This window comes from Rattus rattus, chromosome 13 (assembly GCF_011064425.1).
Source record: "Rattus rattus isolate New Zealand chromosome 13, Rrattus_CSIRO_v1, whole genome shotgun sequence".
Taxonomy (NCBI): Eukaryota; Metazoa; Chordata; class Mammalia; order Rodentia; family Muridae; genus Rattus; species Rattus rattus.
This window is the reverse complement of record NC_046166.1, coordinates 64,644,129-64,660,016: the sequence shown is the minus strand read 5'-3', so window position 1 is coordinate 64,660,016 and position 15,888 is coordinate 64,644,129. Positions and strand designations below refer to the sequence as shown.

The window sequence follows — 15,888 nt, the reverse complement described above, 5'->3', positions numbered from 1 at the left end:
AGAGATTGAGTGCAAGGGAGAAAACAGGTGAAAGAGTTGAGGGGGGAACCATTACATTTCCTGCATGCAGTACAATTAATTACATTAATTAAATTAATTGATCGATTAACTAATTAAATACAATTAAATGCCAGCATCCCTAAACAACATTAATAAAAGATCAAAATTCCCACCAAAAAATATTTTTATATACTGAATGAAGCAGGTATTTCAATGTGGAAAAAAATCAGTCTACTTGCTAAGGCATCAAGAAAGCTGATCACAGAGTGGCACTAAAGATCAATTATAAATATGTTATTAAAGTATTAGAATCAGTGTGTACATGGTGGATGCAAGGCACTAGAAAATTAAAACTGGACAGAATGTCAAAACCTTCTGAGACTTTATCCAGTGGCCCCTGTATGAGCCCATGGGAGCTCACTTCTGAGTATACTCAATAGAAAAAAAATCCCAAGAACCCACATCCTGTAGGAAGAATACACCTGGCCTTCATGCTTCAAGGAGAAAGATGGAGTCTAGAAGACAGACGGAGTACAACATTGTCTACCAGAGGAACAAATTCCGTCCCTGAGTCCCACACATATTTTATGAACCCGAGATGGTAAAGTTCTAAGGCCTGCAGCAAAGACACAGCTAGATGAGAGGAGCAAACACCTGCCCTGACCAGACAGCTCACGGCTTGGAGTGCTGTGCCTCCCTCCACAGGCTTTCTGAGTCCTCACAGACAGATCCTATCTGGGGCTACCTTGCTAGGAAACCCTCAGAACTCCCCATTCTAGAAAACACAACAGGAATCAAGATTTTGGAGTTTCCAGGAGCACAAACTCGAGCTGCAGGTAAATAGACACGTGTCCCCAGGATTGGAAATCTCTCAAGACAAATGGTCAGTGGGCCAGCTGGAGCATTAATCTAGATTAACTCCTCCCTCTGCCTCATTTATAAATTTATGCAGCCATACCTCTCTATAAATCTAGCTGTTCTCTGTCTTTGGGATTCTTCTCTCTCCTCAGTCTCCTACGAGTTTCTCATTCTCTCTGTTCTCTGTTCGCAGCTTACAAACACCATGAAGACTCTCCACCTTCTGTTGCTGATATCTGGCCTCCTCTCCGTGTTGGTCAAAGGTAAACACCATCACCTGCTAGAGAACTAACCAGGGCGAGGGAAACAGAGACTGAGGAGGGCTGAAGGATGCTGCTTTGAAGGCAGCATTCTCGAGGGAGAATTCGGAGGGCTTCCCTGGGTACGGCGGCCCATAATGTCTATTAACTCTACCATGGGCACCATGGGTCTGATCATGGCACGGATGCAGGGCTCGTCCCTGGCAGCTCCCAGCACCTCATCATTTGTTTATGTCATGAGTGTGAAGGAACTGTCTTTGCAGAGAGGCAGCCATCATGTTTGCTCCAAGTGAAATGCATCGCTTCTCCCAAAGGCTTGTCAGGCAGTCTTATGACTAACCAGAAGATCTGACAGTCAGGAAAGACTTTATTGTGACAACCAAACACATTTTCCAATGAGGAGATCTCTTCTTGTACAGGGAGTCTGGCTTTGTCTCACAACAGAGATGTCACCTCTCTGAGCCAAAGTTGTCCCTGATAAGAAATCTTACAACAGGGATCAAGAACGCATTTGAACCAGGCAGTTGTGGCCCACTAATCCCAGCACTTAGGCAGGGGCAAGGGCAGGGGCAGGGCAGGGGCAGGGGCAGGGGGGCAGGGGCAGGGGCAGGGGCAGGGGCAGGGCAGGGGCAGGGGCAGGGGCAGGGGGGGGGGCAGGGGGCAGGGGGCACATGCAGGCAGCTCTCTGAATTCAAGGCCAACCTGGTCTATATAGTGAGTTGCAGGACAGCCAGGGCTACAGGAAGAAACCCTGTTTCAAAACAACGAACAAACACAAACAGAACACGTTTCAACTTCTGCACTCTCACACACTGAATCTTGGATAAATCATGTTTCCTGCCTTTGTTATTTCATCCCTGAAACAGGGCTCCTCTAGGAGGAAGAGGGCTGGCAAAATTTATGGGAAAAAACGTTATTATTCCTGTCTGCAGGCTATCACTTTATCTTAGAGATTTGCCTTATTATTTATGGCAAATATATTTGCCCGAGTTTTCCTTTCTGAAGCCTCTTGACCAAGGTTTTTCCAGGCATCTGGTTGTGGCTCATTGCAGAGGCAATCAGCTTCCTGAATTGAAATGTTTAGGAACTAGTAAATGTCAGAATTTGCTGAATATTAAAGAACACGATGTTTAATTTGTCTGGATTTACAGTGCGTGCGTGTATGCATGCCTATGTTCGTGCGTGTGCGTGCACGCGCGCGCTGGTTTCACTGAGAAAATAAACTTGTCGTTTCTTTCATATGTTACAAAGTCAAGATAGTTTTAAAACATCTTTTTCTCATATTTACATCTGCTAACTGTCAGCTTGTTTCTGAGTACCTTACTCAAAGACGAAAGAACATTCTGGGTATGAATGGCCACGTGTTCTTATCTACCCTAAGAAAGGAGCAGGCATCCAGGGACACAGGCATTAAGATTGCTGCATTTGTCAGATGAATTGGACTCTAGTTTTCTCTTGTTTTGTTCTTACTAGATTCTGGAATCAAAATAAGGATGATTTCAAATGAGGAGTTTGCTAGTGTTCTTTGCCCTTATGTATCGTGGAAAATTTTGAGGAACACCATTTATTTATTATTCTGATTCTTTAAGGATCTGGTTCAGGTCAGCTGCGAATCCACACTGCCCCAGTGGTGTTTTCCTGATGGGAAAGTCGGTTTTTTTTTTAACTTTTGTCCCCAGTACTGGGAGCTTTCTCTCTCTCTCTCTCTCTCTCTCTCTCTCTCTCTCTCTCTCTCTCTCTCTCTCTCTCTCTCTCTCTCTCTCTTTAATTAACTTGAGTATTTCTTATATACATTTCGAGTGTTATTCCCTTTCCCGGTTTCCGGGCAAACATCCCCCTAATCCCTCCCCCTCCCATTTGTTATGGGTATTCCCCTCCCCATCCTCCCTCCATTGCCGCCCTCCCCCTAACAATCTAGTTCACTGGGGGTTCAGTCTTAGCAGGACCCAGGGCTTCCCCTTCCACTGGTGCTCTTACTAGGATATTCATTGCTACCTATGAGGTCAAAGTCCAGGGTCAGTCCATGTATAGTCTTTAGGTAGTGGCTTAGTCCCTGGAAGCTCTGGTTGCTTGGCATTGTTGTACATATGGGGTCTCAAGCCCCTTCAAGCTCTTCCAGTTCTTTCTCTGATTCCTTCAACGGGGGTCCTGTTCTCAGTTCAGTGGTTTGCTGCTGGCATTCGCCTCTGTATTTGCTGTATTCTGGCTGTGTCTCTCGGGAGAGATCTACATCCGGCTCCTGTCGGCCTCCACTTTTTTGCTTCATCCATCTTGTCTAATTGGGTGGCTGTATATGTATGGGCCACATGTGGGGCAGGCTCTGAATGGGTGTTCCTTCAGTCTCTGTTTTAATCTTTGCCTCTCTATTCCCTGCCAAGGGTATTCTTGTTCCCCTTTTAAAGAAGGAGTGAAGCATTCACATTTTGATCATCCATCTTGAGTTTCATTTGTTCTAGGCATCTAGGGTAATTCAAGCATTTGGGCTAATAGCCACTTATCAATGAGTGCATACCATGTGTGTTTTTCTGTGATTGGGTTACCTCACTCAGGATGATATTTTCCAGTTCCCTCCATGTGCCTATGAATTTCATAAAGTCATTGTTTTTGATAGCTGAGTAATATTCCGTTGTGTAGATGTACCACATTTTCTGTATCCATTCCTCTGTTGAAGGGCATCTGGGTTCTTTCCAGCTTCTGGCTATTATAAATAAGGCTGCTATTAACATAGTGGAGCACGTGTCTTTTTTATGTGTTGGGGCATCTTTTGGTTATATGCCCAAGAGAGGTATAGCTGGATCCTCAGGCAGTTCAATGTCCAATTTTCTGAGGAACCTCCAGACTGATTTCCAGAATGGTTGTACCAGTCTGCAATCCCACCAACAATGGAGGAGTGTTCTCTTTCTCCGTGATACTGGCCAGCATCTGCTGTCACCTGAGTTTTTGATCTTAGCCATTCTCACTGGTGTGAGGTGAAATCTCAGGGTTGTTTTGATTTGCATTTCCCTTATGACTAAAGATGTTGGACATTTCTTTAGGTGTTTCTCAGCCATTCAGCATTCCTCAGCTGTGAATGCTTCGTTTAACTCTGAACCCCATTTTTTTAATAGGGTTATTTGTCTCCCTGCAAGGTCTAACTTCTTGAGTTCTTTGTATATTTTGGATATAAGGCCTCTATCTGTTGTAGGATTGGTAAAGATCTTTCCCAATCTGTTGGTTGCCGTTTGTCCTAACCACAGCGTCCTTTGCCTTACAGAAGCTTTTGCAGTTTTATGAGATCCCATTTGTCGATTCTTGATCTTAGAGCATAAGCCATTGGTGTTTTGTTCAGGAAATTTTTCCAGTGCCCATGTGTTCCAGATGCTTCCCTAGTTTTCTTCTATTAGTTTGAGTGTATCTGGTTTGATGTGGAGGTCCTTGATCCACTTGGACTTAAGCTTTGTACAGGGTGATAAGCATGGATCGATCTGCATTCTTTTACATGTTGACCTCCAGTTGAACCAGCACCATTTGCTGAAAATGCTATCTTTTTTCCATTTGATGGTTTTGGCTCCTTTGTCAAAATCAAGTGCCCATAGTGTGTGGGTTCATTTCTGGGTCTTCAATTCTGTTCCATTGGTCTATCTGTCTGTCTCTATACCAATACCATGCAGTTTTTATCACTATTGCTCTGTAATACTGCTTGAGTTCAGGGATAGTGATTCCCCCTGAAGTCCTTTTATTGTTGAGGATAGTTTTAGCTATCCTGGGTTTTTTGTTATTCCAGATGAATTTGCAAATTGTTCTGTCTAACTCTTTGAAGAATTGGATTGGTATTTTGATGGGGATTGCATTGAATCTGTAGATCGCTTTTGGTAAAATGGCCATTCTTACTATGTTAATCCTGCCAATCCATGAGCATGGGAGATCTTTCCATCTTCTGAGGTCTTCTTCAATTTCTTTCTTCAGAGTCTTGAAGTTCTTATTGTACAAATCTTTTACTTGCTTGGTTAAAGTCACTCCGAGGTACTTTATATTATTTGGGTCTATTATGAAGGGTGTCGTTTCCCTAATTTCTTTCTCAGCTTGTTTTTCTTTTGTGTAGAGGAAGGCTACTGATTTATTTGAGTTAATTTTATACCCAGCCACTTTGCTGAAGTTGTTTATCAGCTTTAGTAGTTCTCTGGTGGAACTTTTGGGATCACTTAAATATACTATCATATCATCTGCAAATAGTGATATTTTGACTTCTTCTTTTCTGATCTGTATCCCCTTGACCTCCTTTTGTTGTCTGATTGCTCTGGCTAGAACTTCAAGAACTATATTGAATAAGTAGGGAGAGAGTGGGCAGCCTTGTCTAGTCCCTGATTTTAGTGGGATTGCTTCAAGTTTCTCTCCATTTAGTTTAATGTTAGCAACTGGTTTGCTGTATATGGCTTTTACTATGTTTAGGTATGGGCCTTGAATTCCTATTCTTTCCAGGACTTTTATCATGAAGGGGTGTTGAATTTTGTCAAATGCTTTCTCAGCATCTAATGAAATGATCATGTGGTTTTGTTCTTTCAGTTTGTTTATGTAATGGATCACATTGATGGTTTTCTGTATATTAAACCATCCCTGCATGCCTGGGATGAAGCCTACTTGATCATGGTGGATGATTGTTTTGATGAGATCTTGGATTCGGTTTGCCGGAATTTTATTGAGTATTTTTGCATATTCATAAGGGAAATTGGTCTGAAGTTCTCTTTCTTTGTTGGGTCTTTGTGTGTTTAGGTATAAGAGTAATTGTGGCTTCATAGAAGGAATTCGGTAGTGCTCCATCTGTTTCAATTTTGTGGAATAGTTTGGATAATATTGGTATGAGGTCTTCTATGAAGGTCTGATAGAATTCTGCACTAAACCCGTCTGGACCTGGGCTCTTTTTGGTTGGGAGACCTTTAATGACTGCTTCTATTTCCTTAGGAGTTATGGGGTTGTTTAACTGGTTTATCTGTTCCTGATTTAACTTCGGTACCTGGTATCTGTCTAGGAAATTGTCCATTTCCTGCAGATTTTCAAGTTTTGTTGAATATAGGCTTCTATAGTAAGATCTGATGATTTTTTGAATTTCCTCTGAATCTGTAGTTATGTCTCCCTTTTCATTTCTGATTTTGTTAATTTGGACATACTCTCTGTGTCCTTTCGTTAGTCTGGCTAAGTGTTTTTCTATCTTGTTGATTTTCTCAAAGAACCAACTTTTGGTTCTGTTGATTCTTTCTATGGTCCTTTTTGTTTCTACTTGGTTGATTTCAGCTCTGAGTTTGATTATTTCCTGCCTTCTACTCCTCCTGGGTGTATTTGCTTCTTTTTGTTCTAGAGCTTTTAGGTGTGCTGTCAAGCTGGTGACATATGCTCTTTCCTGTTTCTTTCTGCAGCACTCAGCGCTATGAGTTTTCCTCTTAGCACAGCTTTCATCGTGTCCCATAAGTTTGGGTATGTTGTACCTTCATTTTCATTAAATTCTAAAAAGTTTTTAATTTCTTTCTTTATTTCTTCCTTGACCAGGTTATCATTGAGTAGAGCATTGTTCAATTTCCACGTATATGTGGGCATTCTTCCCTTATTGTTATTGAAGACCAGTTTTAGGCCGTGGTGGTCTGATAGCACGCATGGGATTATTTCTATCTTTCTGTACTTGTTGAGGCCTGTTTTTTGACCAATTATATGGTCAGTTTTGGAGAAAGTACCATGAGGAGCTGAGAAGAAGGTATATCCTTTGCTTTTAGGATAGAATGTTCTATAAATATCTGTTAAGTCCATTTGGCTCATGACTTCTCTTAGTCTGTCTCACGTCTCTGTTTAATTTCTGTTTCCATGATCTGTCCATTGATGAGAGTGGGGTGTTGAAATCTCCTACTATTATTGTGTGAGGTGCAATGTGTGTTTTGAGCTTTAGTAAGGTTTCTTTTTTACATATGTAGGTGCCCTTGTATTTGGGCATAGATATGTAGGATTGAGAGTTCATCTTGGTGAATTTTTCCTTTGATGAATATGAAGTGTCCTTCCTTATCTTTTTTGATGACTTTTAGTTGAAAATTGATTTTATTTGATATTAGAATGGCTACTCCAGCTTGCTTCTTCCAACCATTTGCTTGGAAAGTTGTTTTCCAGCCTTTCACTCTGAGGTAGTGTCTGTCTTTGTCTCTGAGGTGTGTTTCCTGTAGGCAGCAGAATGCAGGGTCCTTGTTGCATATCCAGTTTGTTAATCTATGTCTTTTTATTGGGAAGTTGAGGCCATTGATGTTGAGAGATATTAAGGAATAGTGATTATTGCTTCCTGTTATATTCATATTTGGATATGAGGTTATGTTTGTGTGCTTTTCTTCTCTTTGTTTTGTTGCCGAGACAATTAGTTTCTTGCTTCTAGTGTGTAGCTTGCCTCCTTATGTTGGGCTTTACCATTTATTATCCTTTGTAGTGCTGGATTTGTAGAAAGATATTGTGTAAATTTGGTTTTGTCATGGAATATCTTGGTTTCTCCATCTATGTTAATTGAGAGTTTTGCAGGATACAGTAACCTGGGCTGGCATTTGTGTTCTCTTAGGGTCTGTATGACATCTATCCAGGATCTTCTGGCTTTCATAGTTTCTGGCGAAAAGACTGGTGTGATTCTGATAGGTCTGCCTTTATATGTTACTTGACCTTTTTCCCTTACTGCTTTTAATATTCTTTCTTTATTTTGTGCGTTTGGTGTTTTGACTATTATGTGACGGGAGGAGTTTCTTTTCTGGTCCAATCTATTTGGAGTTCTGTAGGCTTCTTGTATGCTTATGGGTATCTCTTTCTTTAGGTTAGGGAAGTTTTCTCCTATGATTTTGTTGAAGATATTTACTGGTCCTTTGAGCTGGGAGTCTTCACTCTCTTCTATACCTATTATCCTTAGGTTTGATCTTCTCATTGAGTCCTGGATTTCCTGTATGTTTTAGACCAGTAGCTTTTTCCGCTTTACATTATCTTTGACAGTTGAGTCAATGATTTCTATGGAATCTTTTGCTCCTGAGATTCTGTCTTCCATCTCTTGTATTCTGTTGGTGAAGCTCGTATCTATAGCTCCTTGTCTCTTCCTTTGGTTTTCTATATCCAGGGTTGTTTCCATGTGTTCTTTCTTGATTGCTTCTATTTCCATTTTTAATTCCTTCAACTGTTTGATTGTGTTTTCCTGGAATTCTTTCAGGGATTTTTGTGACTCCTCTCTATGGGCTTCTACTTGTTTATTTATGTTTTCCTAGAATTCTTTCAGGGATTTTTGCAATTCCTCTCTGTAGGCTTCTACTTGTTTATTAATGTTTTCCTGTGTTTCTCTAAGGGAGTTCTTCACGTCTTTCTTGAAGTCCTCCAGCATCATGATCAAATATGATTTTGAAACTAGATCTTGCTTTTCTGGTGTGTTTGGATATTCCGTGTTTGCTTTGGTGGGAGAATTGGGCTCCGATGGTGCCATGTAGTCTTGGTTTCTGTTGCTTGGGTTCCTGCGCTTGCCTCTCGCCATCAGATTATTTCTAGTGTTACTTTGTTCTGCTATTGCTGACAGTGGCTAGACTGTCCTATAAGCCTGTGTGTCAGGCGTGTTGTACACCTGTTTTCCTGTTTTCTTTCAGCCAGTTATGGGGACAGAGTGTTCTGCTTTCGGGCGTTTAGTTTTTCCTATCTACAGGTCTTCAGCTGTTCCTGTGGGCCTGTGTCTTGAGTTCACCAGGCAGGTCACTTGCAGCAGAAAAGTTGGTCTTACCTGTGGTTCCGAGGCTCAAGTTTGCTCGTGGGGTGTTGCTTATGAGCTCTCCGTGGCGGCAGCAACCAGGAAGATCTGCGCCGCCCTTTCCGGGAGCTTCCGTGCACCAGGGTTCCAGATGGCGTTTGGTGTTTTCCTCTGGCGTCAGAGATGTGTGCAGAGTGCAGTCTCTTCTGGTTTCCCAGGCGTGTCTGCCTCTCTGAAGGTTTAGCTCTCCCTCCCACGGGATTTGGGTGCAGAGAACTGTTTATCTGGTCAGTCCCTTCAGGTTCCGGCGGTGTCTCAGACGCAGCAGACCTGCTGCTCCTGGGCCCTCCTCTACGGGAACCCAGAGGCTGTATACAATTTCCTCTTGGGCCAGGGATGTGAGCAGGGGTGGGCAGTGTTGGTGGTCTCTTCCGCTCTGCAGCCTCAGGAGTGCCCACCTGACCAGGCGGTGAGGTCTCTCCCCATGGGGTTTGGGAGCAGAGAGCTGCTGCCGGCAGGGATCTGCCGGTCTGGGACTCCCCCCCCCCGCTAAATACCAGAAGTGCCAGGTCCTAGAGGAATTTTGCCTCTGTGTGTCCTGAGTTCACCAGGCAGGTCATTTGCAGCAGAAAAGTTGGTCTTACCTGTGGTCCTGAGGCTCAAGTTTGCTCGTGGGGTGCTGCCTACAAGCTCTCCGTGGCAGCTGGGAAAGTCTTTAACATCATTTCAGTTTCTTGCTTGTTGTAGGTTGATCTGTTTGAGTTGTTGATAATCTCTGAATTTAGTTCGGGTAGAAAAAATAAGTCTATGAACCTATCATTTCTTGCAAGTTCCCGTTTACTTTTTTTCAACAAAACTTTACAGTGTATTAACTAATCTATTGTAACACTACCTTTTCCATTTCTTATTTTATTAGGTTAGGATGCGAAATCCACTCTTTCATTTCTGTTGTCTGAGAACTTTGATTACGTTTTATTGCCTTTTCTGTGTTTCTCTGTTACTCTTCTGTTCATTAAAACATAAATCTGCTTCAGAATTCATAGTCTTTTCAGTCTGCTGCTGTCATGTTTGACTTGTTATTCTAAGATGTTGAGGCACATCATTCAATTGTTTATTTTAGATTTTTTCTTCCTTTTAAGAATGCAAGTACTCATATAAAAGTTACTTTAGAACTGTCTTAGCTCTATTCCAAAGACTGTGGTCTATTTTGTTTGTGGTATGTGTATGTCCATTTGATTACAGAATTTTAAACTATTCTACTCCATTTATTTACCTGTCATGGAGAACATTATTATTCTATTTCAGGGTATTCCTACAGACTTTGCAGGTTTTCTTGCTATAGATTTCTGAGTGTGTCTATGCTGTGGCTCAACATTGAATGTTTTTCCTCGACTTAACCCTAGTGGAAGAGGTGTATTGAAATCACCTACTACTATTTTGTCTAGGCCTACTTGTCCTTTTGTGTGCATTAATGTTTGCTTTATGAAATCAAGATCCCTGCTATTTAATAAGTATATACTTAGAACTATTATTTCTTCTTGATATTAATCCCCTTATTAATATGTAGTGGCTTCCTTGTTCTCTTCGAGTAATTCTTAATCGAATCAACTTTGTTGACTTGAAGTCAAAATGGTTGATCCAACATTCATTTGCTCAATACTTTGACCTTCAATATTTCTTTATCATTAGTATGTATGTGTTCGCTAATAAGGTGTATTTCTTGGAGGAAACAGATAGTTGCTAATCTGCCCTGACCTAGCAAAGTGATTTCTAAGACTGCTCAATATAAAATTATCTGCTAAGTGAGTATCAGCTCAACCTGAGTTTTAGAGTTCTCAGTCCCACAAATGGAAAGAAGCTATACAAGTAAAGGTAACTGTGGAATTCTCGCTAACAATAACCCAATAGCTTTGAATTATCAATCTCTGCAGTTATACCCCATGTCTAAGAAGGTGAAGAAAGCAATCTCCTCACATTTCTGAGTAGTTGGAGCTTGAAGTCAAAGTGACAGCAGTTTTGGATTCTGCTGAGGGATGTCTCCTTAACTGGCAGCTGTGTCTTCTCTCTGCCTTACCACTCAACTAATTCCTATGTGACTATATCTACATTTCTTTTCAAAGAAACCTTATGAACCCTGATAGCTTCCTCCCATATCATTTAATAACATTACCTCTAAAGGGTCTATCTTCAAACAGTCAAATTCATGAGAACAGTGTTGCTGAGATGGGAAAAATGAAAATGTTAGGAGCAATTGAGAGAACGGATTAGTGTAACTACTACAGGAAACTGTTCATTACTAGGAATTTCCTCTAAAAATTATAATGCAACTCAAATGCATGGGTACCAATCCTAGTACTTTGTATACAAGAGAAGCGAAACTCATATGCCAAAGACACATTAGCATTCTAATATTCATAATAGTACTGAGAAACTTCTATGTTTAGAAGTAGAGCAAGAATAAAGCCTGGAAGGTGGATTTGACATAAGATTGAAGCTATTACCACTTAGGGTCATCATGGGCAGATTAACCAGGAATCAGATACAGACAATGACTATGAGTTGGAAACCAGACAGGTGGGGGTTATGTTGCAGCCAAGTGGCTCCATCTAAAGTCCTTCTTTTAGCAGAGTATCAGATAGGGTTATCAAAATGTCTACTCATCCTCTTTTACCTCAATCTCAATGGCAACAGAGTCCAAGACAAGTTTCTCTATAATGGATTTATTCCCTGTGACACCTAGTAACCACAAGCCCCATTTGGACATTGAGAACTGACATTGCTGATGAAATGATGTTTTAGCTTTATCCAGATACTGGCTCCTATAGTGGAAATAACAGAACAGGAGTAAGGAGTAGAAGACCAGTGAGAAGCATCTTTTATTCTTGGATGATGGGACACAAATAAGGTTTTCTTAATTTGTTCCTGAGACTCAAATTTTGAATACGACATTAGAACCTGAACATGACTGATTAAACACAGGAAGGGGAGTACAAGAAAAAGGACATAACATAAAGGAATATTGGAATGAAATTATTAAAAATCATTTAACTTCCTATGACTAGACTCATTGTAAAAATTTTAAGAATAAGACCCTGTGTAGAAATTACTAGGTGAGCAATTTCAATCCAAATAAAAACATCTTCCAACACAGAGTCACACAGTGTTAAGGTGCCCTGTCTCTCAGGTTGGATATGGCCTGTTATTTTAGCCTGTTCAGGTTTCTATCACAAAATGTCACACATCAAGGGTCTTCAATAGTAGATAATCATTTTTTCATAGTACTAGAAAGTTGAAAGTTGGGGCTACAATGTTAGCAGCTCATGTGGTTCCTCCATTTGGTTTGTTGATGACATCTCTCTCTTGTATCTATACTCAGCTCTCTTTCTTTGTAACTATCTACATATTCTCATGAAGGGCACCAGCCATGCTCTATTTAGCTATGATGAACTGTTTCAAAAGTCTAGAGCAATTACTGCTGCCTTCTGAGGCACTGGGTTTCAACACAAGATTTTCCAGGTACATAAACACCAAGACTAATGTATTATTTACTTTCTTAAGAAGAAAGGCAATCATAGAAGAAAGGGTTTATTTATTTGTGTTTATGGTTCTATAAGGACATAAGAGTCTATCCTGGCCTGGAGGCCTCACAGCAAGCAGCAGGTATAGTAGCTACAACAGGGTCCTGAGAGGTTATACTGAATACTATAATTCTGAAGAACTAGGAGTATGGCAAGATCTTAAAATGTCAATACTAGCCACCGTGACATACTTCCTCCAATGGATAAGTAGAAAACACCCCAAAAGAAGCTATCATAGAAACCAAGTGTTCAAATACAGGAGATTGTGGGAGGACCTCTCTCATTCAAATAACTATGAGTTATGAAGCAAGGTGATAGCTCATTAAATACATAGAAAACTACTCGAGTACCTATCCATTAGAACTTCATGGCACTGAACAGAAGTCATAATAAATTCTAACTGTAGAAAATTGATATTATCATAGAATAAACATCATTTCATCCTGATAGGAAAGGATTCAAAGTTCCAGTAGAAATAGAGTTAGAGAGGTTGAAGAGCTGATATTAAAGAGGTAAGGGCCAGTCTAGCTAAAGATAGATGGTGAGTAGATGCATCACAAAGTTCTCACAGCCGCAGATTCTACTGAAGCATTGCAAACTGAAAAAAAAAATCATTCTCGCATTGTGGTAGAATGAGTTTTAAAATGATCAGGAGTCATCATTTGATCTCCCTGTAAACCTCAAGGCCTCTCAGTAAAAGAAAACCATGTTCAGAGTTTTGCTGCTCTACCTGACTAATGAGCTGTTCACAGGTCTGCTTTTCTTGGTTGTCTCCTAGATTGATTATCTTGGAAGGGAAAATTCTCTTGTGAGCTTTGCAGATCAGTGTCTCTCATCCTTAACAAAAGCACTAAAATCATTGCACAGACAGCTAAAATATACTAACACCTGTGTTCTCTTCTTTCAGGTGTTGGCAGTCACCCTGGTACAGTTCATGTCAGGTTCAAATGTATACCCAAAATAGCAGCTGTTTTCGGCGACAATTGCCCTTTCTATGGCAATGTGGATGGTCTCTGTAATGATAAGAAATCTGTATGCTGCATGGTACCTGTGAGGCTGGATAATATATAGAGCACTGAAGCCATATGAAGAATATTTTACCATTGTTTCAATAAAGTGAATAAAATCTGCCCACTCTTTGAACCAGATTTCTGCAAAACAACAAAGATGGACTGTTTTCTATTGATGCTATATATACACAAATAGATGGCATCTTAATTCTTAATGATGGGTCTATAAGAATTCCTAAATTATGCTAGTAATTATTAAGACTATTATAATAAATACTGCTATTAAGTCCTTTCTGATGTCAAAACTGAAATGAGAAGTCTGCAAGTTTTTTTTCTTTAATAACTTGAGTATTTCTTATTTACATTTCGAATGTTATTCCCTTTCCCAGTTTCCAGGCCAACATCCCCCTAACCCCTCCCCCTCCCCTTCGATATGGGTGTTCCCCCCTCCTCCCCCATTACCGCCCTCCCCCAACAATCACTGGGGGTTCAGTCTTAGCAGGGCTTCCCCTTCCACTGGTGCTCTTACTAGGCTATTCATTGCTACCTATGAGGTTGGAGCCCAGGGTCAGTCCATGTACAGTCTTTGGGTAGTGCCTTAGTCCCTGGAAGCTCTGGTTGCTTGGCACTGTTGTTCATATGGGGTCTCGAGCCCCTTCAAGCTCTTCCAGTCCTTTCTCTGATTCCTCCAACGGGGGTCCCATTCTCAGTTCAGGGGTTTGCTGCTGGCATTCACCTATGTATTAGTCTGCAAGTTTTTAAGTGTCATGAGTTAATTGCTTCTGAGGTAGAAAGCAGGCACTTAACAACTTAGAGAATATTCTAAGAATTTGTAAAACAATTAACCAAAGGATATAAAAAGGGAACTAATGATATATTGCAGATGCAAGAACAGAAAATAAAATATTGACTGGGTTTATCTAGACAAAACTTCAATGATAACTTACTTAAGGTCTTTAACTCTCCATGAACCTGTAGAGCTAGTGAGAGATAATGACTGTCTAGTGTTAATAGAGACATTGTAAACATTCTCTGCTGTAAACTTCTTATTCAATTTATGATTTGAATTTATGTTTGAATTTCTAGTGAACTTTTGTAAAAGAAAAAAAATATGCTTGAAAAAACTTTGTGATCTATTCCCCTAGAAAACGTATGTGGCATGTTGATCAAAGGCATTATTAGAGCACAAAGAAAGAGCAAGATAAGGAGGAGAAGGACATTACTGTAGGATACTTTAGAAATTAAAGGGAAACTTAGAAATTAAGAGAGCAATACACAGAATGCAGAGGGAAAGAGTTAAAAAGAAGCTTAAGAGAGGGCAGGAGTAGGAAGGCTCCTCCTTGCCTAGGAACAGAACAGATATTTTCTTAATGAAAGGCAGGCTTAGTTTTACTAAAGAGGACAAAGCTTTTTCCTTATGGACTTCGGTTTAATTCATTTAGCAATAAAAGGGTAGAAGCCTTTTCTTTCTCTATGCAATAAAGATTGTAGCTCATTTTTCACCCAGAATTGGTGAGTTCTTTCTGCAATGGTGCTTGGTCTTTTGCTCCATATGCACATAAGTATGGATATGTATGTGTCAGTATGTAATATGAAATATGTAGCTCAGACCAACTGTTTTGCATGGAGGTATATGAGTATATATGCATGAACTTGTATATGAATTTGAGTGAGTTTACTCATATTTGCTTGTATAAAAGTTTTTTCTTCTGCCAGCGTGACACTCTTCTCCTAGTTCAATAAAAATTTATTGCTCCAAGCCTCCCTCTGAGAGGCAAGGCTGCTGGGCAAAAGAAAAAAGCCATAGCAATTAACCCTTTACTTAATCATCCCCACTGTTAGGCTACAGGTGTTCATTTCCAAAGCCAGAGGATTTTAACCCTAAGAATGAGCAAGGAAGTTTTGGGGATGTTTTAGAAGTTATCAGCAAACAGTCAGTATAGTTAGAGAGCTAGAAGGCCAGAGACCATTAGTATTTAAAGCTACCCCAATGTCCAACTCTATCCAATTTCAACATATTCCAGGCTGGTCACACACCTAGAATGGGGCAGAAGTGTAGTGCCTGATTGGATGGATACTCAAAAAATCTACTTTGAGTCTAAGGATAAACTATATCCAAAATCTATTCTCTTCAAAGAAGTTGGTTTTGTTCTATCAACTAAATGTTATTGACACATAATATAGAGAGCAGTCTGCTTTGTTAAGTGTCTACTGACATATAGATTGCATTACATATACTTTACTTGGTGTAGGTTATGATGCCTGACTACTCTATGAAGTAAAACAGGAAAGTATGTACATCGGGGATGAAAGTCTCATACCCCATCCACAGTCAGTCCAGAAAGGCAGTACAGAGTCCCCTAGAGGATGCCTGTGATGTTCACACTATAAAGCTCAAAGCTTCCTCCTCCCTCAAGCATGTACACATCAGGAGGCAATACTCTTCTTCCTTGATCAACACAAGGACAGCT

At 40.4% G+C, this 15,888-nt stretch overlaps 1 protein-coding gene across 1 annotated transcript; it reads left to right on the top strand.

Moving 5' to 3' along the window:
* Window positions 1-1,015: 1,015 nt before the first annotated feature.
* LOC116914257 (beta-defensin 50) lies at window positions 1,016-13,569 on the top strand. Its single transcript, XM_032918469.1, has 2 exons — window positions 1,016-1,121; window positions 13,315-13,569. The coding sequence occupies exons 1-2, from the start codon at window positions 1,064-1,066 to the stop codon at window positions 13,476-13,478; spliced, it is 222 nt and encodes a 73-aa protein (XP_032774360.1). The 5' UTR covers window positions 1,016-1,063; the 3' UTR covers window positions 13,479-13,569.
* The last annotated feature ends 2,319 nt before the right edge of the window (window positions 13,570-15,888 follow it).

Bases quoted from the DNA above. Each gene is read 5' to 3' on its own strand.
- LOC116914257 (XM_032918469.1), top strand. From the start codon at position 1,064: ATGAAGACTCTCCACCTTCTGTTGCTGATATCTGGCCTCCTCTCCGTG. The intron at 1,122-13,314 runs GTAAACACCATC...CTCTTCTTTCAG, and splicing joins CCTCTCCGTGTTGGTCAAAG to GTGTTGGCAGTCACCCTGGT.